We start from the raw sequence: 24309 nt of genomic DNA, 5'->3' as shown, positions 1-24309 counted from the left end.
GCAGCTCCTTGTTCAAGGCCCGGCATGTGCAGGTGTCCCAGGCTGTCTGCTCACTGCGGTGGAACAGGGAGGGGCTCTGCGGGACAGAAGGCCCCGTGTCATCACCATGCCCTTACAGCACCCACTGCCTCATGGCCATGTCCTGGTCATGCTGCTTTCCCTCTCTGGCTCCAGCATTCCCTGTGAACAATGTGCCAGCTGCAGCTGGGGATGGGAGAGGGAACCCTGCTGCTCGTGGTGCTCCTGTAAACGTGCCACAGCTGGCAGCCCCGGCAGGCCCTGCCTGATGGACTCGTGTCCCCGCAGGAATGCCACCACGCAGAGTGCCGGCAGCTGAGCCGCAGCGGCCTCCTCAGCCTGTGTGAGCTCTGCGATGGCCGCCTCCATGGCGCCATGCACTTCGATGGCCACATCCGCTTCGACCTGCCCCCGCAAGGTGAGCCGGACGGAGCTGCGGCGCTGCAGCCGCAGCCATGGGAGTGATGGAATGCACTTGGGGCAGGTGCAGCTCAGGGATGGGAGTGGGATGCAGCGGGAGCCAGCACGGGGCTGGGGGAGCTGTCACAGCCCAGCTCGATGCCCGTTTGCAGGCTCCATCCTGGCCCGCAACATGTCCACGCGTTCGTGCCCCCCGCGCACCAGCCCTGCCTCTGATGTGGAGGAGGAGGAGGAGGGTCCGGCAGAGAGCAGAGGGTGAGCCCCTAGCCCTGCACAGCCCGTGTGCAGCCCCAGCCCGCAGCATCCCTGTCACCCTGCCCTCCCTGTGCCCGCAGGGAGCGCAGGAGCTCGGCGCTGAAGCTGCCCAAGAAGAAGGCTTGGCGCAGGCACACGGACGTAAGGCACCAGCCCCTCTCCCTGGGGCACTTGGCAGGGCAGCAGGATGGCCCTGGTTGGAGGGAGGGAGGGATCCCTGGACAAGCAGCTGCCACCTGCCCCCAGGACCCCAGCAAGGAGTGCTTCACCTTGAAGTTTGACCTCAGTATTGACATGGAGGCAGAGATCGTGCCAGCTGTGAAGAAGAAGTCACTGGGGTAAGTCTACTGGGGACAGGACAAGGGACAATGTGGGTTCAGATGCAGAGACAAATGTGGGGCTCATGTCCCTCAGGGAAGTGCTGCTGCCAGTCTTTGAGAGGAAGGCAATCGAGCTGAGCAAAGTGAACATCTACCTGGACCAGTCCCACACGCCGCTGTCCCTGCAGTTCGAGGCGTATCGCTTCGGGGGACACTACCTGCGGGTTAAAGGTGCTGCCGGGGCCCCGAGGGAGGCTTGGCTGCTCCAGAGCTCCCAGGGGACACTGACGAGGTGATGCTCCCACAGCCAAGCCCGGGGATGAGCTGAAGGTGGAGCAGGCAGTGCGAGATGCCAGGTCAGCCAGCCTGCCCATCCTGCACCCTGCCAGCAGTGCTGCATTCCTTGGGCCAGTGCTGGAGCCACTGCCAGGACGCCGGGAGGGCACTGAGAGCATGGTGAGTACCAGTGCTAGCTCTGGGGAGGAATTGGGGTGGGATGACAACATGTGTGATCCCCCCATAGCCATTCTTTCTGGTGAAGTTGGGTCATGGGGCAGCAGCATGTTGTATTCTCCATGGCCTTGTATGGTGTGGGCTGAAGATCTGCCTGGAGTCCCCAAGACTCACTTTTTCTCCTGGCTGTGCCATGCTGGCTGTGCTGTGCTGGGCTGTGCTGGCTACCCCATGGTAGCCTAGCAGCTCAAGCAGCAGCACCAGCCCTTTGGCGGTGCCAGGTACAGGCTGGCACGAAAGCAAAGGCAAACAGGAGCCCTGGGGGCCCCAGTGTTGACTGCAGCTCTGTGCCACCCCAGCCCTGGGACTTGCCCTGGCCACTGGCCCTCCTCTCAGCTGCTGGCAGCTGCTGAGCACAGCAGCTCTGTCCTGCCCCGTGGACCCTGGCCCCAGATAAGGCGTGGGACCGGCTTGGGCGTCGCTCCCATGGGAGCAGGGTGCCAGGCCTGAAGGGAAAAGCTCTGCAGGGTCCCGCCAGGGGGACCCGGTGCTTGGTCCTGTGCCAGCAGGCCCTGAGGGCTCAACCTGGCTGCCTGGCCAGGGCTAGTGGCCGCCCGTGTCCAGCAGTATGACGCCTGGCTGCAGGACCGGCAAGGCTCTAGCAGGGCCAGGGGACAAGCAGGCAACCAGCCACCTCTATGGGGGTCTCGGTCCCGACCACCTTCCTGGGGACAGGTGAGTTCCAAGTGGCACCGAGGCGACAGGGCTGGTCACAGCCGGGACATCTGAAGTGGCAGCACAGTGAGTAAATGGGAATGGTGCCTGTAGCGGCTCTTCCCGCCTGGGTCTGCGGACGTGGCAGGGTGTGGGGCCGTGCTGGCGGCAGTGGCGACAGCATGCGGCTTCCCAGGGCTCGGTGGCAGGCAGGGAGCCCCGACCCTGCTGTTCTGTGCCCCGCTGAGGAGATGGCAGCGGCCGCATCCCTGGCCCAGGGACGCCAGGGAGCAGCCGGCTCAGCGGAGCCCGGGGCGCCGGGAGCCGCTTGGCCGTGACCCAGCTCTCGCGGCCAGCCGGGGGGCTTTGATCTCCGCCGGTGAATTGTTCAGCTCTGGTAGCTTATCTGCCGAGGAGGGAAATTAGGTTTTCGGCGCTGGCCCCACCTCCTTTTGTTTCGGAGGAGCTCGGCCACAGCCTGCCCGGCCCCGGCTCTGTGGTCCGAGCCGGGAGTGCGGCTGGACAGACGGCTCGGCCGGGTGCTGCGACCCCCGGGATGCCCTGAGCCCCCGCGCTGCTGCGGCCCCTTGTCCATGGCCGGCCGGGCTTGGCCAGGCAGCACCCGGGGTCCTGCAGCCCCGGGGCCCTGCACCCCCGGGATGCAGGTAGGCAGGTCAGTGCGGGCAGGGGAGCATGGCCGGGGGACCCCACTGCCCGGGGCTGCCATCTGGGTGTCCGTCTGTCTGTCTGTTCCACCGTGCTCGAAGTCAGCCAGGCTGCTGTCCCCATCCTGGCCGCAGAGCTGGGTGCTGACCCTGGGGACGCTGGCTGCTCCCACTGCAGGCTCCGGGACGGCGAAGGAAGAACATAACAGAGTTCCTGGGGGACAGCAACATCCCCAGCCCCGAGCCAGCCCTGCACGGCAGCAGCTCTCTGCCCACCAATGGCACTGACACCTGGAAGAACCGCGCTGCCAGCCGCTTCAGCGGCTTCTTCGGCTCCGGGACTAGCACGGGCTCCTTCGGGCGGGTATGTGGGATGCAGGCATGGGGAGGGGGTGTGGGAACTGCCTGTGGCTATTCTGGGGGAGCTGGGATGGGTCCCCCTGGGGTTCAAGACCCTAGTTCCACAGGCAGGGTGAGGTAGTCCATGCCCACCAGCCCCCGCCCAGCTCTGTTCCCCACTTTTGGCCAGGAGACTGAGAAGCTGGAGCAGCTGGTGAACAGGCTGCACGCCTACAGCACCTTCGGGCTGCCCAAGCTGCCGCCCCAGCTCCGCTTCGACCGCGACTCCTGGGAGGAGGACGGGGACGAGGCTGGGCTGACACTGGAGGACAGCTGGCAGCAGATCATCCAGGGCACAGAGGTAGGACAGTTCCTGGGGAGCCTCAGGGGCTCTGCCCAGGCCCTGGCACAGCGCTGACCCTCAGCCTGGCAGGTCCTGTCACGCCGGCAGTGCCACCAGCAGGAAGCCATCTGGGAGCTGCTGCACACAGAGGCCACCTATATCCGGAACCTCAAAGTCATTACTGATGTGAGTGTTGGCAGCCAGTGCACTGTGCTGCGGCTGGGGGCTGTGGCTGCAGCTCACTGGCTCTCCATTCCCTCCCCACAGCTGTTCCTCTCCTGCCTGGTGAACCTGCAGGAGTCAGGGCTGCTCTGTGAGGTGAGTGGAGGGGGCTGCAGGGGACAGGGTGTTCAGGGATGGGTCCTCACCTCGCCATGCCGCAGGGTGGAGGTGCCATTCCCCAGTGCTGCCCACCTCACCCCCACAGGTGGATGCCGAGCGGCTCTTCAGCAACATTGGGGAGATCATCCAGCTGCACTGCAAGCTGTGGCGCAGTGTCATGGCCCCAGTGCTGGCCAAGGCACGACGGACTGGGGCACTGCTTGACCCCATCGACTTCCTTGATGGCTTCAAGATGGTGAGTGAGGATGCCATGCCACAGTGGGTAGCCATGCCATGCCGTGTGCTGCATGGTGACCACCTTGTGTCCCCCAGTTCGGGTCCCTCTTCAAGCCCTATGTGCAGTATTGCATGGAGGAGGAGGGCTGCATGGAGTACATGCGGACCCTGCTGCGGGACAGCGAGCTCTTCCGCACCTATGTGACGGTAAGGGGAGGGCAGGGCTGGGGCTGGGGTTGGGGCTGGGGCTGGGGCTGGGGCGGTGCTGGGGCTAATACCTGGCTGCCACAGTGGGCCGAGAAGCAGGAGCAGTGCAGCCGCCTGAAGCTGAGCGACATGCTGGTGAAACCTCACCAGCGCCTCACCAAGTACCCGCTGCTCCTCAAGTCTATCCTGAAGAAGACGGATGACCCACGCGCCCGTGATGCCATCACCACCATGGTAAGAGGTCAGGGGTGGGGGGTGGCAGGGTCGGTGGCCCCTGGGCTCTCAAACCCACATGCCACTCCTGGCACAGATCAGCTCTGTGGAGCGCTTCATCAACGACGTCAACTCGCGGATGCGCCAGCGGCAGGAGCGGCAGCGCCTGGATGCCATCCTCAGCCGGATTGATGCCTACGAGGTGGTGGAGGGCAGCACAGACGAGGTGGACAAGGTAGGCTGGACGTGGTAGAGCTGCCATCTCATGCCATGCCGTACCATGCCATGCCACTCAATGCCAACCTCTGCCACCCTGCTCTGCCACCCTATGTCATTTCATGCCAAGCCACCCCATGCTATGTCATGCCATGCCACCCATTTCATGTTACCCCATGCACCCCGTGCTGACACCGGGGGCTTCTGGCAGCTGCTGAAGGAGTTCCTGCGGCTGGACCTGACGGCTCCCATCCCCGGCACCTCCCCGGAGGACACCCGGCAGCTCCTCCTCGAGGGCAGCCTGAGGATGCGGGAAGGTAAAGACAGCAAGGTGAGGACCACAGGGGACAGGGAGGTCTCGGCTCCGGCCCCTGCCTACCCACCCTCACACACTGCACCGACTGGTGCCCATGGCTCCACTCTCATCCCCAGATGGATGTCTACTGCTTCCTCTTCACCGACCTCTTCCTCATCACCAAGCCCTTCAAGAAGGCTGAGCGCACCAAGGTGATCCGGCAGCCCTTGCTGGTGGACAGAGTCGTTTGCCGGGAGCTCAGAGACCCAGGTGAGAGCATTGGGCATAAGGGGGACTACAGGGAGGTCCCTGGACACTGCTGACAGCCCCTGCCCACAGGCTCCTTCCTCCTCATCTACCTGAACGAGCTGGGGAGTGCTGTGGCTGCCTACACCTTCCAAACGAGTGGGCAGTTGTGCCGCAGCTGGGTCGAGGCAGTGCGCAATGCCCAGGTGAGGGCACATGGGTGGGTGTGGGACCCATGGGTTCCCTGTGCACCCCCCATTCCACACTGATGACTCCCCCTTCCCAGAACCTGCTGCAGCGTCTGCGGCAGCGTCGGCGCATGGAGGAGCAGGAGGAGGAGGATGAGGAGGACGAGGAGGATGATGGTGAGAGTGGCACTTCAGCTGCCAGTTCACCTACCATCCTACACCACAGCAGCGCCAGCCCGGACTCACAGCAGTGGTAGGGAGCAGGAGGGAGGGACCTGTGCACCCCCAGCCTGGCAAAGGCTCCTCCTCACCTTCTTGTCTCCACAGCCCATCCGATGGCTCCACCGAGACGCTTGCCATGGTGGCAGCAGACGGTGGCGACGAGCTCTCCTCCCCAGACTGGGACACAGGACCCTTCAGCTCAACCTCGGATGGCTCCTCTATTAGCACCAGCACCTCCATCGGCACTGGCACCTCTGTCGAGACCCCCACCTCTGCCGAGACCCCCACCCAGGAGCTGCCTGCAGGTGCCCTGCCTGTTCCCCTGCCCCACGGCGTGGCCTCCCCAGGCAGCGGCTGCCGCTCATCCTCCATCGACAGCGCCTATGGCACGCTCTCACCTGCCTCCCTGCGGGACTTTGGCCAGCAGCCAGAGGGGACGGCCGAGGAGGGGCAGGAGCCCTCCCTGGCCCCTCCGGCTCCACGGCCTGCCTCGCCCCGGCTGCGCCGCCGGACGCCCGTGCAGCGCCTGCCTTGCCCGGCCAGGGTGCTTAAGTCCAAGTCGGAGGCCAGCTTGCCCCAGCTCCTATCCCCCACTTCCTCAGGCCCCCTAAGCCAAAGCCGCAGCCTCTCTGACCTCTGTGCTGGTTCCCCCCGGACTAGCCAAGACCCCGCACCTCAGGCTGCCCCTGGCAGCAGTGGCAGCTCCACATCAGAGCTCTCAGAGCCAGAGGAGCCAGTGGAGAGCCCAGCATCCCTCCAAGGGGAGCTCAGGCGTGACCCCCAGCCTCCTGCCCGTCGGACCCTCTCGGACCCGCAGTCAGCACAGCACCGCAAGCTAACTCTGGCACAGCTGTACCGGATCCGGACCACACTGCTGCTCAACTCCACGCTGACGGCCTCGTAAGCACATGCTGCCTGCTCCTGGGGGATCCCCAGCCCTTCCAGGGGCTTCCCAGGGACCTAGTCCCAGTGCTGAATGCATCTCTACCCACTGTGTCTCTTGCAGGGAGGTCTGAGAGCCGCTGGCACGGAAAAGGACAGATGCATGGATGTACCAAGGAGCTTCTCCTGCTTCTAACCGTAGCATAATGCTGGGGCCGGGCAGAGCAGGCACTGGGATGCCACTGTGCCTGCTGGTGGGGACATGGATGGGGATGCAGACCAGTCCCCTTGGCAAGGACGTGTCCTGGGCATGGTGGTGCGGGGCTGGACATGGCACGTGGCTTGTGCTGAACCCCTTGTCCACAGACATGGGAGTTGTCGGGCAGGGGGCCCTGGGGCTGTGGGGGGCTGTGGGAGACTGTGGGTCAGCTCTTGCAGGCGAGGAAGGGATGACAATGTCGGCAGTGGTGAGTGGGGAAGGTGCTGAGGGAGATGTGGTGCTGATGGCACGGTGCTGTGGACAGTGCAGGGAGGAGGCTGGGGCTGGTGGCAGGAGGGGATGGTGCAGGGCTGAGGCAGATTTGCCCTGTGGGGTGGCAGTGGATGGCAGCACCTGGGACCGGAGTGTGGGAGACACGGTGGGACATGCGCGGTGGCCGCAGCCCCGGCTGCCCCCCCATGCTAAGCTGCACTCCACGTCCCAGCTGAGCAATAAAACCAGCTGGTGCACACTCATGTCCGCCTTGCCTTTTCCTTTGGCTTCAGCAGCACCCAAGGCTGGGCATCACCTGGGTGGGTGCAGCGTGACTGAGGGAGCCCCACCGGGACAGACAAAGAGAGGGCTGGGGCCAGTTCCAGCTTCCTGTTCTGGAGCTCGGGGTGGGGCTGAAGCCTCGGGATGGGGGTCTGCACTGCTCCCCACATACCCTGCGACCCCCCACCACCCTCACTACCGTGGTCTGCACCAACGAGCAAGGGAGGGCGGCGGCTGGGTCCGCGGCAAGGCACTGCAGATTCCTCCCGCGCCCAGCACTCCCGTCATGTGGTTTCATACCCCCTGGACTCATTTCCAAAAAAGCATTTCCTCCTGCTGCGGTTGGGTGTAAAAGCCTGTCTGGGGAGGGCTGGCGCTCACTCACCACGCGTCGCGTGCTGCTGACGGCAGCCGTGGGGTGCCGGGGCACCCTGCCCGGGCACTGAGCTGCCCCGACACCCCACTGCACCTGCTGCCCCGCTCCCCTCACCGCCCCGGCATGACCCAGCCGCATCGGCCACAAGGATGAAGTGTTGCTGCCCTGGGGTGGCTTGGGTGAGTGCGGTGGCCTGGGCGTCCCATGGAGCCCTGGCACCAATTGTGGGGTGTCCCACGGCTGTGGCCGTAACGGGTCTGGAGGAGGGAGGGTGGAAGGTGGATTAACTCCAGTGCCAAGCGTGCCAAAACCGCTGACCCCTCTGGCTAACAGCTGGGGCTGAGCTCTGCTGCGCCGAAACATTCAGGGCGTGGCGTGACCACGGCGGCCACCGGCCGTAAAGATCCCGGCCGCAGACCGGATGCGGCCGTGGGGTCAGTCGTGGGGCTGCAGGCAGGGCAGTGCCACGGGGAGTGGCTGTGCCGACAGCCTGCGGCTGCTTTCGGGGCTAGGCAGGCGCACGGGTGGCGGCCCTGGCACACGAGCACCGGTTACCGGCGGGGAGAGGGGCTGGCACGGCACAAGCGGCGGTGGCTCTCCCCACTGCCCCGCCAGCCCTGGGCCTGCCCGTGCCCACCGGGCAGGGGCAGCTGCCGGTCCGCAGGCGGGGAGCGCGGGCAGGGCCCCGCTGCGGCACGGTCGTGCCTCAGCGGTGACTCAGACGTGCCGCTGGCAGCCGGGACGGAGGCAGCGCCCGGATCTGCCGGCAGCGCTCTGCGAGCGGGGCGGCCCAGCGCGGTTTCCAGTCTGCCGGTGGCGGCGGGTTTAGTAGAAAATGATTCAACTGCCGTAATCGGGGCCATCACGGCTGGGAAATCCAGCCCCCAGCGAGGAATCCCCTGGCTCCCTGCCCACACCGTCAGTGCCACGGTCCTCTCAGCCCCCGGCCCGGCCTGTGGAAGGGGTGTCAGCGTGGGCACTGCTCGCTGCACCCTCCGGGGCTTCCAGGGGAGCAGGGCTGCTCTGCGGACAGCACCTGGCACCCCGCGGGGGAGCAGTGACCTACTTTGGGACGCGCGTAACGGGGCGCGATAGCATCGAGGAGAGCGTGAGCCAGGCACGGCTTCCTTTCGGGGAGGAAATCACCTCCTCTGCGAGGGAGATAAACCCCAGGAAAGTCAAAGCTGGCAGCGTTAACCCTTACGCACCCGGCTACCGACACCTCCCTGAGCTGGCGATTTCTGGCACCACCAGCAGTCCGTGTGCCTGACTCACTGGTCCCCATCCCTGGGGACATGGCAGGGGTCCTTTGGTCGAGCATCTCGGTGCCAGCCTGGAAGCACCACTTGCAGAGCACATGGGGGGCACCTGAGAGTCCCCTGGGCACAGCCTGTGGCACAGTGGCCCCCACAGTGCCAGCAGGAAGTTTCCCCGTGTACTGCGGGGAAAGCAGAGCACAGGGGCTGCCACGGGGCATTCCCAGCCCTGGGGCAGCACACCCACGCGGCTTTGGGGCGGAGGGCCGCGGCTTCAGCCGTTCAGCCTTGTGCCGACACCGCTGTCCACACATTCCAGGTATGGCTCTGGCTCTGGTAGCCCAGCATGAGCTGGTGTGAGGGCTGTCCCCACGGGTGCAAGGCTCCTGGAGCAGCAACCCGTCTGCCTGCAGCCCTGCTCTCTCCCTGCTTGCAGGTGACCTTGGCAGCGCTGTGGCTGGCAGCCAGCGAATTGCAGCCCCCAGGGTGGCGGGACCGCACCGTGCTGCGAAGGCAGCGGGTCCTGGTGCAGCCAATCCTCCGCCTGCGGAGACATACCGACAGACGCCCGTGCCCTGACGGCATGAACTGGGTCGAGACCACTCGCCAGTGCTGCTCTCAGTGTCCCGCAGGTGAGCGCTGCCCGGTCTGTGTGGCATGGCACAGCACACCATGGCACAGCAGGTGCATTGCTCCAGGTGGCCGTGCTCCCTGTCACCCCACTGTCCCTGCAGGGACATTCATGTCCGAGCCCTGCACAAGCCTGAAGGAACGAGTGTGCCAGCCCTGTGCCGCCGGCACCTTCCGCACCCAGCCCAACACCCTCAGGGAGTGCCAGGCTTGCTACGAGTGTGACCGACAAGGTGAGCTGGCACCACAGCATGCTGTGCTGTGCTATGCAGCGCCGTGCCACGCTGCTCACCGCCTGCTTTCTGCAGCTTTCCAGAGTGTGCTGGCCAACTGCTCGGCCACCAGCAACATCGCCTGTGGCTGTGAGCCCGGCCGATTCCGTGTCTGCCTTGACAAGCAGTGCAGCGAATTCTCTTGCCAGAAATGCCAGTCCTGCACTGGACGCCTCATCCTGCGACCCTGTGAGTGCTGCCCCAGGGCACAACCTGCCAGATGTGCCATCTCTGGCTGTGCCACCCTGCCTCATTCCCACCCTCTCCCCAGGCTTGGAGGCACAGGACACACTTTGCGACAGCAGCTGCAAGCCTGACTACTACAAAGAAGGTGACGAATGCCGGCCATGTCATATGTAAGCATTGACCCTCCAGCCCACACATGTGGGGTCCATGGCATGGCACAGCATGGCACCCATGGGTCCCATCTCCTTGCAGGAGCACCCAGGACACATGTGGCAAAGAGTGCCAGCAAGTGTGTAGCAGCAACAACAACCAAGGTATGGGGACAATGGGGCCAGGGTCGGTGATGTGCAGTCACCATGCTGGCCAGATGATGGGAATGCTTCTGCTCTTCCTTTCAGGCTCAGGTCTGGAGTACATCCTGCTGGGACTCACTGGGCCTCTCTTCCTGGGTGCCCTTGCCATCTACCACAAGAGGAAGAGGCTCTGGCATGATGTCCTGGCAGGTGGTCCCCGCCCCACAGCACAGGCAGCCACCTCAGTGGCCGGGGCTGCAGGCACACCATGGTGCCAGTTCAATGCCCAGAGGTGGGACAACCTGTGCTGGACCCAGCCATGGTCCCCGCAGGGGACAGAGCGTGCCACTGGCACAGCAAAGCAGAGCCCCAAACACCCCCTGCTGCCTGAGCCACCCAGTGACGAAGGGGAGCCCTCTGCACCCCTGGAGCCCCGCGGTGCCTTGCTGCAGGGCAGCCAACTCTATGCTGTCATCGATGTGGTGCCAGTACGGCGTTGGAAGGAGTTCATGCGGATGCTGGAGCTGCGGGAGGCAGAGATTGAGCTGGTAGAGCTGGAGGTGGCCCACATCCGCGACCAGCAGTACGAGATGCTGAAGCGCTGGTGCCAGCAGACCAGTGCCACACTGGACCACGTCTTTGCCGCCCTGGAGCGCATGGAGCTGGCCGGCTGTGCTGAGGCACTGCGCCAGAGTCTGCCCCTGGGACCCTGATCCCCAGCGTCAGCACCCTGGCACAGGGAGGTCCCGACACCTCCACATCTCACTGGGCACCTCATCCCAGCCATACCCCTAAGTATTGTTACTTATGCCGTGTAGACATTTTATGTCAGTTTTATGTCCCCTTCCCACCTGCCTGTTCCTTCTATTTATGTCCTCCTGCTCCCAGGGCCAGGGAGGACCCCATGCCCCAGCACGTTGGCTGCCCAGCCACTCGCGGGACGAGCAGGCACCGAGCCCACCGCGAACCCATGGGATAGTTCTCAAGGCTGCCCGCTGCCGGGCGCTCCTTCCCCCTCCCCAATAAAATGGTGTGTTCTCCATCCGCCAGCCCTGCCTTTCTTCACAAGGCTACGTCGGCCGGACACCAGGGCAGTGCTGGCCTCAGGACCACCAGTGCTGATGTGGCCACCACAGGTGACGGGGAATGTGGGTGCTGGCAGAGATGCAGGCGGTGTGGGTGTTGGGGGTGGTTGTGGTGATGTTGGTGAGGAGGCACCGCTGTCAGCGAGCATGGCGTGGGTGGGGGATGGTGTGGGGAGCCCCAGGAAGGCGCGGGGCACTGCTGGCGGGGTTTATCGTTTTAATCGCTGGAAAGGCAGGCGGTCTGGGCAGAGGTGAGCCGGAAGCTGGCCTTGAGCGGCTCTGGAGGGGCAGTGATGAGGGCGAGCGCGCTGCAAGGACGAGCGGTGCCAGCGGGGCGTGCGGTGAGCCCGGCCGCAGCGGCCGGGCCGGGCAGTGCGCAGGGAGCCGCGTGTCCCACGTCGCGGCAGCTCGCTTTGCAACGGGCAGAACAGGGCAGCGCTGGGCTGGCGGCAGCGGGATGTGTGGGTACGGGGGGCTACGGGTGCCTGGGGCGGTGGAGGGGGCTTCTCTGGGTTGGGCTACGTGGCCATCCACGGCAGGAGGAGGGTGCCGAAGCATGTCGCGGTCCATGGGGGGACCTGCCAGTCTCCTCCTGCTGCGAAGAGCCAGGATGAAGTGTGGCTAGTGCTTGGCTATGTCCCCCTTCTTGAGGATGATCTGTCGCTGCCAGGGCGCCAGCTTTGTCTCATCGTACCCGAGAGTCCTTAGCTTTTCCGACTGCTCCTTCTCCTTCTCCTCCTCCTCCCGCTTCAGCTTCTCCTGCTCTTTCCTGCTTAGCAGCAGAGGGCACGGGGCGCCGCGGTCACCAGAGCCGCGGGAGCCGCCGTGCCCGCCCACCCAGGGAAGGGGCTTACGGCACTCACCGTTTCTGCTCCCTGTGGAGGCAAAGGGAAGAGTGGGGTTAGTAAAGCCGCGGAAGTGACCGGCTGGTGCGGCATCCCCCGACCCTGGCTCACCTCTCTTCCTCCAGCTTCTTGCGCAGGATGTCCCTCCTCCAGGCCGGCATGCTGGCCAGGCGCGCCTCCTCTTCCTTCTCCTGCAACAGACAGCCGAGTCACCGGCACTGCCGGGAGCCCACCCTCACAGCCGGCACCATTGGGCCTCAGCATCATCCTGGTGCGAGGCACCACATCCTTCTGGCAGCGCCCTCCTTGGCACGATACCCATGGGGTTCACCAGATCGTGGCTCACCGATGCGCCCCTCACTGCCCACCTTCCGCCGGCGCCAGGAGGAGGAAGGAGCGCGTGGCGTGGCCAGCCCTTGCAGCACACCACAGCTTTATTGCATGACACGCGGGGGCCCACACTGCCCCGGCACCGCAAACGCCACACCAGAGGGGAGCGCAGCCCCGCCGCTGCACCTCCCACACAACACACAGCCACGGCAAGCGGCACACACTGCAACCTCGGCCCGGGGCCGCGCAGAACAGCACCCAGCCCTCTGCCAAGCTGGGCTGCACCACGAGCCACAGAGGCAGGCGAGCGCACCCGGGCACCAGCCCACAGCTGTCCCCTGAGCTTGCTGCTGCCCCATGCCACACCACTGGCACAGCCTGCAGCATCCCGTTGGACTCAGGTGTCGAACATCTCTGCCTCCTTCTCCTTCCAGAAGGAGAAGCTGCGGTCAATGAAGCGGCAGACGTCCTCCTCGCTGAACTCTCCCAGCTCTGGTACTGGCACTGCTGCCCCTTGCCCTTCCGGGGCCATGGTGGGGGGCTCTGGCAGGCTCTCTACCACTGCCACAGGGTCATCTCCAAAAAACTCCTGCACGAGGTCCTCAAAGCCATCAAGCCAGTGGCGGTGGCCAGCCTCGACCTGCTCCAGCACGGTGCGGTGGAAACGGCGGACGCGGTGCCAGCTGTGGCTGCCCAGGCGGTCAAACATCTCGTAGCAGAGGAGGTGGCGGAAGCGCCGCTCCTCAGGGCTGAGGGGCATCTCCAGCAGCTGGAAGTAGCCCAGCATGAAGAGGTCGAGCGGGAGGCTGTCGTGGGGCATGGGTGAGCCGCCGACGTGGGGCAGGAAGTGTTGGGGCCAGTACAACACTGTGGTGCGGCTCAGCCGCCGGATCTGACGCCCTGGGACCCGGCGGGCAACACTCCTCCAGCGGGCCAACAGCCGCCCCGCTGCCGGTCGCCGCCTCCCCGGCCGCCGTGGCCGCTCCTCCCCAGGCACTGCCGCGAGTGCCCGCTTCTTCCAGTGCTCCAGGAAGAGGAAGACGGCGCGCTCCTTGCACCCCTTGGTGCGTTCATGAGGACTGCTTGGCTCTGGCAGCGCCGGCCTGCTCCTCCGCAGCGCCCCGTCCCCGTATTCCTCCTCCAGAATGGGCCGGCGGGTGCTACCAGGGGGCTGCCCCCGCTTGCGCTTAGTGACCCTGGGGGGAGGTGCAGGGGGTGCCCCTGGCCCCTCGTAGTTGGCCTTGAGGCTACGGACAGAGACACCGCAGCCCAGGATCTCGCGCCGGGCGTCGTGCTGGGCACCGGGGCTGCCCGCTGCTCCCCCCGCCCCGGGGCCCTCCCGGCCCCTCAGGGCGGCTGGCGGTGCGGCCGCGCTCCTCGGCAGTGTGGGGGACTGGCTGCCGCGGGCAGGCGCATCCTCGTGGGCGAGGGCGAAGCGCTGGGGTGCCGGGGGGGCAGAGAGCGGCACGAGTGGCAGCAGCTCCTCCGGCCCCCCTGGAAGCGGCTGCCCCAGCTGCGCCTCGTGCATCACCCGCAGGCTCCCCAGCTGCCTCTCCAGGTGCTGCATGTCCTCCTCCCGCATCGGCTGCCCGGCGGGTCCCGATAAGCCCCCGCGGGCAGGTGACCCGCGCCGGCAAAGGGGCGGCGAGCGGTTCCCAGGCTGCGGCGGGAAAGAGGGCAAAGGGGCTCAGGGCCATGCCGCACGCACCTCGTGCCACTGCCGCCGTGTGTGGCATCCCCGGGGTATGACTCCCCTGCATGCAGGTAGGGTGGTCCCCAGCCCAATTAGGAGCCAGAGGCAATGCCACGCACGCCGTCTCGCCGGGTCCTGAGCTGCTTGGGCCATGCCCGCGCTGCACTCGCCACCGCAGCGCGTGGGACCCCCCTACCTTGCGCCGCTGCTCCTCTTCCTCCTGCATGCGGAGCTGCAGCTTGCGAACCATCACCTGCCGCTTCCACTCGGGGATGGGCCGACCGTGCTCGTCCTGGCTGGGCACCAGCGCCTCCACCTCCACCGCTGCCCCAGCGCCTGCTGCTGGCACCGGTGAGCTTCCGTTCAGCACTGGCTCTGGTGAGCCCCCTGCCAGGCAGCGTGGTGGCCCAGCAGCCTCGGGGGTGGCCGGCGGGGTGGGCGTCCTGGTGGGTGACGGGGAGGACACTGGCGACTCTGCCTGTGGAAGGAGGGAGGGAGGGCAGTGGGCACTTGCCGTGCTGTGCTGTGTCGCGCCACCGGCTCCCCTGGCCCCCATCACCACCTACGTTGGCCCCTGCCTGGCCACTGCCGGAGAAGACAGTGGTGAAGCCTTTGCTTTGTGGCGTTGGCTTGAGGCTCTTCCCAGCTTTGATCTCGGCCAGCAGCTCCGAGTTGTCACCGGTGGGGGACATCATGTTGAAGGACTTGGTGCCTGAAGGGAGGCAGAAGGGCAGTAAGCACCCTGCCAGCACAATCTCCCTGCCCCTGTGAATTCCCCAGCAGCTTGCAGGGTAGGGGAGTGGAGGAGTGGCTGGCTGACTGCCCCCCTCCGTGCCTGCCAGGAGCCCCTGGAACACCCCTGAAGCAGCATCCAGACACCCGGCTCACCAGTCCACAGGAACAGCACATCACCGAACTCCTGGGTCCATCAGACCCCAGAGGAGTCACCCCCCAGAACTCAATAGCCTGGCACCCCAGCTCCACAGATCTCTAAGACCAGCACTCCAACAGCAGCTTACAGGGTCCACAGCACTCTGCTGCAGCAGCACCCCAGCACCCCGGCATTCAGCTGCAAGGGTCCCAGACTGGCCCCAGCCCCAACGCCACTCCATGCCCCCGAGGCACTATGTTGCAACAGAAGTGTGCCTCTGGAGGGATGGCTCCGTGGCCGGTGGCATCCCTGTCGCTGCAGGATGGCCCTTACATTCCCGACAGCTGTCGGCAGCGATGCACCGACAGCCTGAGCCAGACTCCCTGCCAGCCCGGTGCCCAAAGGGCTGCGTGGCACCGGCACCCCGGGGATGCTCTTCCCACTGCTCACGCCACCCGCCTCGCGAGCACCCACCGTCCGTGCCAGCCATGCGTGAGTCCCTAACGGCCCATGGTCCCGCGCCAAGGCAAAGCCCCCTGCCCGCGGCCGGCGCCCGCAGCTCGCTCCGCTCGGCTGCGCCACGCCGCAGCCAGAGGGCTGCGGGTGCTGAGGGCCCAGCGGGACGTGCGCGCTGCCATCCAGCGCCGGCTGAGACCCCCCGGTCCCGGGAGCCGGCGCTAATAAAGCGGGCGCCGAGCGGCGGCCAAGCCCGCCGGCCGCGGTCAGCGGCGGGGGAGCGGCCGGTGCGCTCACGTGGCGGGGTCACGCCGGCCGGCTGAGCGCGAACAAAGGGCCTCTGTGTGCGGGGCCGGGGGCCGCGGGGCCCGCTGCCCGCCCAGCCCCGCCAGCCCTGCCTCCGCCTCCGGCAGCCCCGCACCGGCGCTGGGCTCCCCGCGTGCCACCGCCGGCCGGCGACGCGCAGCGAGGGCGCCGCGGGCAGCGGACAGCCCCAGCGGCCGTCGGTGCCCCGTGGCTGCGGCACCCGCGCCAGGGCACCCCCTGAGCAGGGAGGAGCGTGGGGCCGCGGTACTTACTCTTCATCTGCCTGAGCGCCTTTCCTCCTAGGGAGAGAAGCAGAGAGGCGGCGCGGGGCGCGCGGCAGAGGAAGGATTTGGCCACCGCGAGACAAGAGAGAAGAGAAGCGGCCAGCAGTGAGAGCAGGCAGGGGCGAGCGGGCGTGGGGGCCCCCGCGCCGACACCGGAGGAGAGAAGGACAGAGAGGCTGTCAGGAGCCGCGCGGCCCGAGTGCCGCGGGAGGAGACGAGCCAAGGAGGTCAAAGCCACAGTGCAGCCAAGAGACAGTGCCCAGGATCACTCCCCGTGCCCACCCGGCACCCTGCCACTTACTTCCCGTAGACGAGGAGGAGCGGCGGGGGCCAGCGGGAGTCTCGGCGAGTGGGGGCGGCGGTGGGGGTGTCGGGCAGGAGGTGTCGGGCAGTGGTGGGGGCGGGGGTGGAGGCGGCAGCTCGGCACCAGACTTGCTCTCCCCATTGCTCATGGTGTCCGCCGAGATGGGTGATGCCTGAAAGGGAGCATGGGCAGGCGTTGCTCGGTGCCGGTGCCACCGAGCCGTGCACAGGCTCGCGGCGCGGGGCTCACCTCCTCGGTGTGCGCCATTCGCTGGGGGCCTGCCTGCTCGGCCACAACGTGCCCCAGGTGCTTGTAGTAGTCACCGGTGCTCGGCTGCTTGCCGAAATTCCTTGACCGCCTGCTGGAGTCGGCCCGGCGCAGGCCCTCGGGACTGCTGTCACGCGATGCCAGCTGCAATGGGGAGCCCACCTCAGCACTGCCGTGCCCGGCTATGACCGTGGTGCGGGGCTGTAGTGGAGTAGGACCGTGCCAGCGGTTTGCCCTGGGGCAGATGGAGAGCTGGGACGGACAACAGGTGCATGCCCTGGGGTCTGTTCGGCAAACGGCTCTGCCAGGGGCTGTGTGCCATGTTGGCAGCATGCAGCATCAGTGCCTGGCACTGTGACCCCATAGCCTGTGCCCAGGATCCTGTCCAAGCCTCCCCCGGGATAACCCCCTGGGAACAGGAGTGCCGAGCCCCAGCCCCGCGGATTACAGGAAGCTTATCCCGCGCGGGGCTGGGGCCCGGTTCCAAACCTCCCTCTGGACAGGGCGCTCAAGCAGCGCAGCCTCAGCTCACCCCGGCACATTCCACAGCGGCTTTGCGAGTTGTGCAGCCGAGTGCTGTGCTGCAGGGGGCTGTGCCTACTCCCTGGGTTTGGGCTGCCACCGTGGCATAGCCCTGCTCCCCTTGTTGGGGGCCCCTCTATTTGCATTTCCCCGTATGCCACCTCCACCCATGGCATTTTCATGGTGAGCTGGTGAGCCCGAGTGCTCACTGCCACCGCCAGCAGCTCCAGCTAAGTCAACAAACGTCAGCTTGGTGCTTCCTACTCCAGCTGCCATGGGAGTTGTGCCAAGCCTGGCTCCCACTCTAGCAGTCCCAGCTCTGGTTGGGCACAAGGGTCTGTGCTGCTGAGTCCCATTTCATAGGGCACCCGCACCACTGTGGCACCACTCTACCACACACCCACACCTCCCCAAGGCAGTCCATTACTCCAGTAAGCACTAAAGAGCCAAGGCTGTGCACAGCAAGCACTGTGAGGTCCTGAGCCCATCACATGCCTGGCACACACTGCCCTGCTGAGACACCCATCCCATGTGCCCTGTCCCCCAGAGCATTGAGCTCTGCCAGTGTCCTGACCATGCCCAGAATCCTGTCCCCAGTGAGGTGGTGCAAGTCATGGTAGGGGGTCAGGGTGGCCCCAAACCTACTGCATCTTTATGCCCCCCCAACCCGCCATGGAGGGCTGCACCCCTCTTACCTGTGCACGCCTGGCTGAGCCCTCTCAGCTCCTGGCAGCGCTGGTTGTGCCACCCGACACCTGTGGCGCGGGCGACACCGGAGCCGGCCGCTCGGGTTACTGCCTGCGCAGCTGCCCACGCCCAGCTCGGCATGGTGCCTGTGGTATGGCCGGGCCGCATGGGCGCGGCTGCCATGGCATGATGCTGCCAGGTGCCCCAGCCGGTGCAGCTGTGCAATGGGCCCACCCAGTGCCGTGGAGCTACCAGAGCATCACTGGCCTCAGATTGCTGCATCCTTGCTGCTGGTTGAGCCCTATCCCCCCCCAGTGCATGCCAGTGCCGCAGGCATGTGGCCTTCAGCTGGGACTGTCCCCTCCCAGTGCAGGCAACAACTGTTCAAATGGGGATGGGTGCCTGGTGGCGAGTCCCTCCCGAGTGGTATGTCCCTTGAGCTGTGTATGGGGCGTGGTGCAGGGGACATGGTGCATGGGGCCGTACCTCTCGGCGCAGCGCCTGGCTCTCCACATGCCGCAGGTTGTTCTTGGCCCGCACGTAGATGTCAGCGGTGTGGGGGGCAGCGGGGGGCGCAGGTGCAGGGTAGCCAGGGGGTGGCGGGGGTGGCCGGGTGGTTGGGGGTGGGGGTGGTGGTGGGGGGAAGGCAGGGGGTGGTGGCGGCGAGGGACCCTCGCCTGCTGGGCCCCGGCCCCGTGGCCGCATCTCGGGGTCCAGCATGTCCATGTACGCCTGCATGTCCGCCAACGCCGGCTCAGGCACCCCTGCGCAGGGCAGGGGGTCAGGGGGGGCTGGACCCGCACCCCCCGCCCCACGCCCCCTGGCCCCGCACTCACGGGCGGCGGGGGCCCCTGGGAGGCCACCCCTCTTCTCCCCGGTGCTGGACTGGCTGGAGTGGCAGGAGTCGTAGTTGGAGAGGGTGCTGGCAGGGGAGCCCACCTCGAAGCGCGCCTGGGGCACCGACGCCGTGGTGTTGGGCGATGACATGCCCGAGTCAGGCTGTCGGCATTCCCCATCCGCCGAGGGGTCTCGTGACAGCACGCGGTGCTCCACGCTCTGCTGGCACAGCCGTGGGGTCAGGCAGCAGGACAGGGGTGGTGAAGCTCTGTGTGTTCCCTGTGTGCTCCCCATGCCCTCATCCCTGGGCACCGCCGTACCATGTTCTCCACGGTGCGCAGGTACTGGGCGCAGTGGCTGTGGCCATTGTAGTCGGCGAGGTCAGCTGCTGTGTAGCCATCCTGGTCACGGATGCTGAGGTCGGCACCGTTCACCACCAGGATCTGGCAGCACTGGGGAGAGTGGGGGTGCATGGCAGGGCTGGAAGGAAGGGCCCCCTCTTGACCTGACACCCTGTTGGCCACCAGCACCCACCTCCAGCTCGCCATTCTCAGCAGCATCATGCAGTGGTGTGCCACCCCAGCCATCGGCAGTGATCTCCCCGCCATGCAGCAGCAGCCAGCTCAGCACCTTGGCATGGCCACGGCTGGCGGCGAAGTGCATGGCCGTGGCCCCCTCGGCGTCCCGCTCCGACAGGCTCACCGTCGTGAAGCTCATCTGTGTGGGCAGGCGGGCTGAGCACTGGGGCTCTGTGCCCTGTGCTGTGCCACCATGCTGTGCCACCACGCCGTGCCGTGTCTGGACAGCGCTTACCAGCCATACGATGACAGTGTTGTGGCCCATCTGGGCGGCGGCGTGCAGTGGGGTCATGCCGTCATAAGCACACGCGTGGGGGTCAGCCCCACAATCCTGCACCAGGTACTGGATGATCTCCAGGTGGCCTTCCTGGCAGGCGAGGTACAGCGGGGTAGCCCCCGTCTTGGTCTGGGCACTCAGCGTACTGCAAGTGGGGCACAGCGCCTGTCACATGTGGCCACTGCTACTGCCAGGGCTGGGATAGGGGGCAGGCAGGATACAGGGACATGGGGGTTTGTGAGACACAAGGAACGTGGGCAGGTACAGGGGAAACAGCTACGGGCAGGCAGGGCAGTGCCAGGGCTGGGAGCTGTCCACCCCATGGCTTCCCATAGGTCCCCGTGCTGCTGCAGTGGCTGCAGCTGCAGCGGGAGGTCACTAAGTTAATCAGCCTGCTTAGGCTAAGCTTCTTCCTCTGGCTGTTTTTGGACACTGCAATTTAGTCGTATTTTAAAGTAAGCTGCTTACACAGCACCAGCCGTGGAGCCAGCAGGGAAAGGCCAACTTGCACCATGGCAGTGCCTGGCACAGCTGCTGGGTGCTGGTGTCCCCTCACTGCTCCAAAAGGCCTTGGCATCCTTGTGTCTCTTGTCCTGAACTGTGTATCTCAAACTGTGCAGCCCAAATCCTGAATCCCACATCTTTTACCCCACATCCCCCATAGACCCATATTCTGCATCCCACATCCCGCATCCTGCCTCCCGACCCCACAGGAAGCTGTTTTATTAAGTGCTCCATAAAAAAACCCTGTTGAATATTTAAAAAAGGAAGAGCAATAAATACTCTGCTCTCTTATCGCAACGATCGCAGGCCCTAAATAATTGATCCCTGTAACTGTGAGACGGGCTGTGGCCAGCACTCCCTTCCCTCTGTGCCTTGTGTGCCGTGCCACTGAGTGCCTGCCCCGCGGTCCAGGAGTGCCAGGTGGGCACAGCCCTGCGTGCTCCCCAAGCAGGGGCTGGGGAGCTGGAGACAGCGGGAGCACAGGCACTGGGTCAGTCCCTGATTCCCATTTCTCAGTAATTGGGAAGGGGTTAAGCCACTTGGGCACCACCAGTAAACTGCTTTGCCAGATGGCTGAGACCCCATGCTGGGCCACCGGCTGCCGGGGGGGCCCCGCGGGCCGATGCGAAGGTGGGCTGGGAGAGCCAGCATCCCGCAGCGGCACCAGGGATTGGATTTCCCCGCTGTAACGGAGCCTCCGGGCAGGCGCGGGGCTGGGAGCAGGGCCAGCCCTAAATAATTCAGGGGGAAGGCGGTGACAGCAGCGGAACAACCCCGGCAAGCAGCGTGAAAGGCAATGCGAAGCCGTGCCACACCTGGGCTGACACAGTGGGCATCGAGCAGGAGCAGTGACTGGTTTGGGGCTGGGTTTAGGCTGCAGGGGTTAATCCCAGAAGTGCTCAGGGCTAAGCTGGCACACCTGGGGCAAGGAGATAAAGAACTGGGGCTGGGACAGCTCTGGCCAGTAAGTGCCATGGGATCCAGGGATCTCTGTGGCCCTGCCTGGAGAAAAAGATGCAGGGCTCGAGTGTTGTGGCACCCAGAGACAGAGGGATGCTGAGTGTTGGTTCACATCCCGCTGCCTCAGGACTCCCTGGATGTGGGAGAGCTGTGCAATCCGTCTCATCCACAACCCTGGAGCCTTCCAGGGACAATGTGGAGCAACAGCGCATCCCCCCGGCTCCGCTTTGGCCGGGTCTGTGGGTTATTTCTAGTTATTTCTAGTGGCCTCTGCCCACCACAGGAAATCGGATTAGCGGCCACCTAATCACCTGCTGCAGCCTCGTGGCGAGGCCCGGCATCGCGGGCCCTGTGGACTGCTATGCCACGTAACCCAGGGACCAGCCCGGCTCCGGGTACCGCTCGGGAGGAAAAGCGGGGATGCTGCCGCCGCGGAGCCGTCTGAGAGAGGCTGCCATGTCCAGCAATGCCCACGGACCTGGGCAAGCGGAAAGGTCGTCTCCGGCGCGGGGAGCAGCCTCTCCTCGGCGGTCAGCCTAATCCATTTACATAACAGAGGGCGGACAAAGGCGGCTGTGTTATCGCCCCGCGCCAGGAGCCGACTCAGCGGCCAGTGACAATATTTCTGCCAGCGCTCGCCCCTCTCCTCCTCTCCCTTTCTTTCTGGGCCATAAAGAAGGTATAGCTGGCCGCCCAGCCTGATAACGTGGCAGCGTTGCCCTTGGAGCTAGGGGATCAGGGTGGCTGCAGCATTCGTCCCCAGTGCTGGCACTTTGCCCAGTGGCTGGAGGGAAGGTTGGGGCCACAGCAGGCACCCTGTTCTCCTACTAGTCCCTCTCCTGCTGGTGGGTGCCAAGCTTCCGGCAGACCCTGTCTCGCTGCCAGCAGCTGGGACCGTTACCTGGGGCAGTGTCCCAAAAGGAGTCGCAGGGAAGGGAAATCCCCTTTCACCGCGGCGTAGTGGACGGGCAGTGCTCCCGTGTTGGTGGCTGCCGTGGGGTCGCTGCCTCCAAAGCGGAGGAGCCAGTCGATCACCTCATGGTGACCGAAGCGGGCTGCCAGGTGTAGGATGGTGGCACCAGAGTTGTCTGTGTCCTGCAAGAGGAAGTGGGACGGCCGTCAGTACTAGGGACCAAGCCCTTCCGGCAAGGGGGCTGGGGACAGCAGGCAGCCGTGGGGCATTCCCCAGCCCGGAGCTGATTCCAGGCGGGTGGGGCGGCCAGGGTGGAGTTCCTGTCCGTACGGAGCGGGGCTGGAGCAGGAGCACAGGGCATTGGAGCGACCGTGGGACCAACGTGTCTGCCCTCCGTCAAGGGCCTGCGTCCGCACACAGTGAGTGCAGCACAATGCCCTCCTTGTTCTACCGGCCGCCGAGCCCCTAACTGCGGGAACTTGCCGCCGAGCCCCTAACTGCGGGAACTTGCCGCCGAGCCCCGCTGTGCCGCCGGCCCGTCCACCCTCCACGCTCGGTGGGGCGCGGGTAGCGCTGGCCCCTGGCCAGGAGGTCGCCGATGCGCGCTGACCCCTTCCTTCCCGATTAATCTCCGCTCCCAGCCCCGCCGCCGCCTCCTCTTCCTTCGGCCGTCACATGTCTTTAACTCCGGGCCGGCCCCGGGGCAAGCCGCTTACCGCCGCGGTCCCGCCGTTGTGTAACCCCCGGAGGGCGCGGCAGCCCCGGGGAATATGTGCTGCCCTCGCAGCCGAACCCCTGCGGGATGCCGGGGACTCTCCGGGTCCGTCGGATGCCGGCCGCTATGCACGGCGGAGCCCTGCCCGTGCCGGCTAGGACGGACCCCGGCTCGCCGTCGGCAGAGCTGGAAGCACCACGCGTGACCGTCTCCCCGCGGCCACAGCCACCCACACGGGACCGCGGAACGCCTCCCCGGCCGCCCGCGCCACCGAGGGACCCTCCGCCGCCCCCCGCGACCCCGCTCGCACCTGCACGCCGCAGCCCCCCTGCGTGAGCAGCCACTGGAGACAGGCGAGGTTGCCGGTGGCGGCGGCGTCGTGGGCCGGCGTGGCCCCGTTTCGCGCCCGCGCGTCCCCGCGGAGCGCGGCCTCGGCCGCCAGGTACCGGAGGCAGGCGAGGCGACCGGCGCGGGCAGCGTGGTGCGCGGGGGACGCGCCCAGGGCGTCCCGCAGCCCCGGCCGCAGTAGCCCGGCCGCCCGCAGCCCCCGCAGCGCCTCCACGTCGCCCTGTCGCGCCGCCTGCAGCGCCCGCTCCAGCGCCATCCCGGCGGCGGCCCCGGCCCCAGCGGCCCCGGCGGCGGCCCCGGCGGCCCCGGCCGCCGCTTGGCACTGTGCGGCGCTCCCGCCCCGCCGCCCCCCGGCCCCGCCGGCTCCTCCTCTCCCTCCCCCGGGGCCGCCCCTCCGCCCGCCCCGCCCGACGGCGCGGCGATTGACCGCTGCTCGGGACCCCCGCACCGCTGCCCCCGGCCTCCGCTGGTGCAGCCGCGCTTTGCCGAATGGCGGACGGGACCAGGACCGGGACAGGTGCAAGTCCGGGTTGACCCCAAGGCGGACCGTTCGCGGCTGCCGGCGCCGCTGTCCGCGGCCTTGTGTAGCGGCCCCACGGGTGTCCCCTCCCGCCGCCCGCCCAGGCAAGAGGTGCGGCAGAGATGGGCTCCTCCGGCACCCTCGACGTGCGCTGCCGGCCCTAGCAGCGCAGGCAGAACGGGGGGCGCTGGGCGGGCGGCTGCCCCGCCTCAGCCGGCCGCGGGGTGCCGACAACCGGTCACGGTCCGCTTTGGTATCCACCTGGTCTTGCACCGGTCCTTGTCCCGGCCGCCACTCAGAAAAGTAGTTTTATGAATCGCTGGCTGGGCAGCGGGCGGCGTGGGAGGACACGGGTGGGGAGACCCTCCGTCAGGACCGCGGACAGCGGAGGTGCTTCTCGATCAGCACCGAGGACAAGGCAAGGCCGCCCTGCCCGCCTCCTTCGCTGCCTGTCCCCCGCCCTCCCTGCCCGGCTCTCCCGCCCTGCTCCGCCGAGCTGTGCAAAGTGAGAGCTCCAGCATTTCCGGCCCGCCGCGCCCACGGGCGGCTCCGTCCGCCCGCAGGCTCTCCGGTCCCTCCCGGAGACGCGCTGCCGCGCTCGCACTACCGAGAACCGAGAGATCGCGGTCGGCGAGGCCGTGAGTGCCGCGGCTCCCGGCACTCCGCGTCCCCCGGGCGGGATCCTG

General features: G+C 66.6%; 4 protein-coding genes across 4 annotated transcripts; 2 read left to right on the top strand and 2 right to left on the bottom strand.

Annotated features, from left to right (window-relative positions):
• Window positions 1–306: 306 nt before the first annotated feature.
• Window positions 307–6592, top strand: PLEKHG5 (pleckstrin homology and RhoGEF domain containing G5). Its single transcript, XM_031506645.2, has 19 exons — window positions 307–436; window positions 591–693; window positions 774–834; window positions 940–1031; window positions 1108–1244; window positions 1321–1469; window positions 3024–3209; window positions 3375–3545; window positions 3618–3713; window positions 3795–3845; window positions 3955–4104; window positions 4182–4292; window positions 4377–4526; window positions 4603–4740; window positions 4933–5052; window positions 5154–5286; window positions 5356–5468; window positions 5549–5703; window positions 5778–6592. The coding sequence occupies exons 1-19, from the start codon at window positions 394–396 to the stop codon at window positions 6574–6576; spliced, it is 2958 nt and encodes a 985-aa protein (XP_031362505.2). The 5' UTR covers window positions 307–393; the 3' UTR covers window positions 6577–6592.
• A 1117-nt stretch (window positions 6593–7709) lies between these two features.
• TNFRSF25 (TNF receptor superfamily member 25) lies at window positions 7710–11363 on the top strand. Its single transcript, XM_031506610.2, has 7 exons — window positions 7710–7863; window positions 9377–9572; window positions 9675–9803; window positions 9879–10031; window positions 10114–10198; window positions 10281–10342; window positions 10427–11363. Exons 1-7 carry the CDS (start codon window positions 7834–7836, stop codon window positions 11032–11034), a joined length of 1263 nt encoding a protein of 420 aa, XP_031362470.2. The 5' UTR covers window positions 7710–7833; the 3' UTR covers window positions 11035–11363.
• A 247-nt stretch (window positions 11364–11610) lies between these two features.
• Window positions 11611–23359, bottom strand: LOC110472516 (espin). Its single transcript, XM_077788146.1, has 15 exons — window positions 23066–23359; window positions 22029–22222; window positions 19622–19808; window positions 19343–19525; window positions 19129–19260; window positions 18853–19027; window positions 18458–18762; window positions 16745–16906; window positions 16493–16667; window positions 16180–16206; window positions 14841–14986; window positions 14471–14752; window positions 12363–12442; window positions 12270–12281; window positions 11611–12175 (listed from the first exon to the last, which is right to left on the bottom strand). The coding sequence occupies exons 1-15, from the start codon at window positions 23357–23359 to the stop codon at window positions 12028–12030; spliced, it is 2502 nt and encodes an 833-aa protein (XP_077644272.1). The 3' UTR covers window positions 11611–12027.
• LOC144247441 (espin-like protein) lies at window positions 12979–14427 on the bottom strand. Its single transcript, XM_077788218.1, has 2 exons — window positions 14394–14427; window positions 12979–14267 (listed from the first exon to the last, which is right to left on the bottom strand). The coding sequence occupies exons 1-2, from the start codon at window positions 14425–14427 to the stop codon at window positions 12979–12981; spliced, it is 1323 nt and encodes a 440-aa protein (XP_077644344.1).
• Window positions 23360–24309: the final 950 nt, after the last annotated feature.

The sequence above is a fragment of the Lonchura striata genome, chromosome 24 (assembly GCF_046129695.1).
Source record: "Lonchura striata isolate bLonStr1 chromosome 24, bLonStr1.mat, whole genome shotgun sequence".
Lineage (NCBI taxonomy): Eukaryota > Metazoa > Chordata > Aves > Passeriformes > Estrildidae > Lonchura > Lonchura striata.
The sequence above is the reverse complement of the archived record's forward strand: the minus strand, read 5'-3'. Positions and strand labels throughout refer to the sequence as shown.

What these genes read in the sequence shown, in the direction of transcription:
- PLEKHG5 (XM_031506645.2), top strand. Translation starts at nt 394, where the DNA reads ATGCACTTCGATGGCCACATCCGCTTCGACCTGCCCCCGCAAG. An exon ending in ACACTACCTGCGGGTTAAAG is followed by an intron (nt 1,245 to 1,320) that starts GTGCTGCCGGGG and finishes ATGCTCCCACAG; the next exon opens with CCAAGCCCGGGGATGAGCTG. An exon ending in GTGATGCCATCACCACCATG is followed by an intron (nt 4,527 to 4,602) that starts GTAAGAGGTCAG and finishes CTCCTGGCACAG; the next exon opens with ATCAGCTCTGTGGAGCGCTT.
- TNFRSF25 (XM_031506610.2), top strand. Translation starts at nt 7,834, where the DNA reads ATGAAGTGTTGCTGCCCTGGGGTGGCTTGG. An exon ending in ACGCCTCATCCTGCGACCCT is followed by an intron (nt 10,032 to 10,113) that starts GTGAGTGCTGCC and finishes CCCTCTCCCCAG; the next exon opens with GCTTGGAGGCACAGGACACA. An exon ending in GAATGCCGGCCATGTCATAT is followed by an intron (nt 10,199 to 10,280) that starts GTAAGCATTGAC and finishes ATCTCCTTGCAG; the next exon opens with GAGCACCCAGGACACATGTG.
- LOC144247441 (XM_077788218.1), bottom strand. Translation starts at nt 14,427, where the DNA reads ATGGCCCAAGCAGCTCAGGACCCGGCGAGACGGC. An exon ending in TCAGGACCCGGCGAGACGGC is followed by an intron (nt 14,268 to 14,393) that starts GTGCGTGGCATT and finishes CATGGCCCTGAG; the next exon opens with CCCCTTTGCCCTCTTTCCCG.
- LOC110472516 (XM_077788146.1), bottom strand. Translation starts at nt 23,359, where the DNA reads ATGGCGCTGGAGCGGGCGCTGCAGGCGGCGCGACAGGGCGACGTGGAG. An exon ending in GAATGGCGCACACCGAGGAG is followed by an intron (nt 16,668 to 16,744) that starts GTGAGCCCCGCG and finishes GCTCCCTTTCAG; the next exon opens with GCATCACCCATCTCGGCGGA. An exon ending in GTGGCCAGGCAGGGGCCAAC is followed by an intron (nt 14,753 to 14,840) that starts GTAGGTGGTGAT and finishes CTCCTTCCACAG; the next exon opens with GCAGAGTCGCCAGTGTCCTC.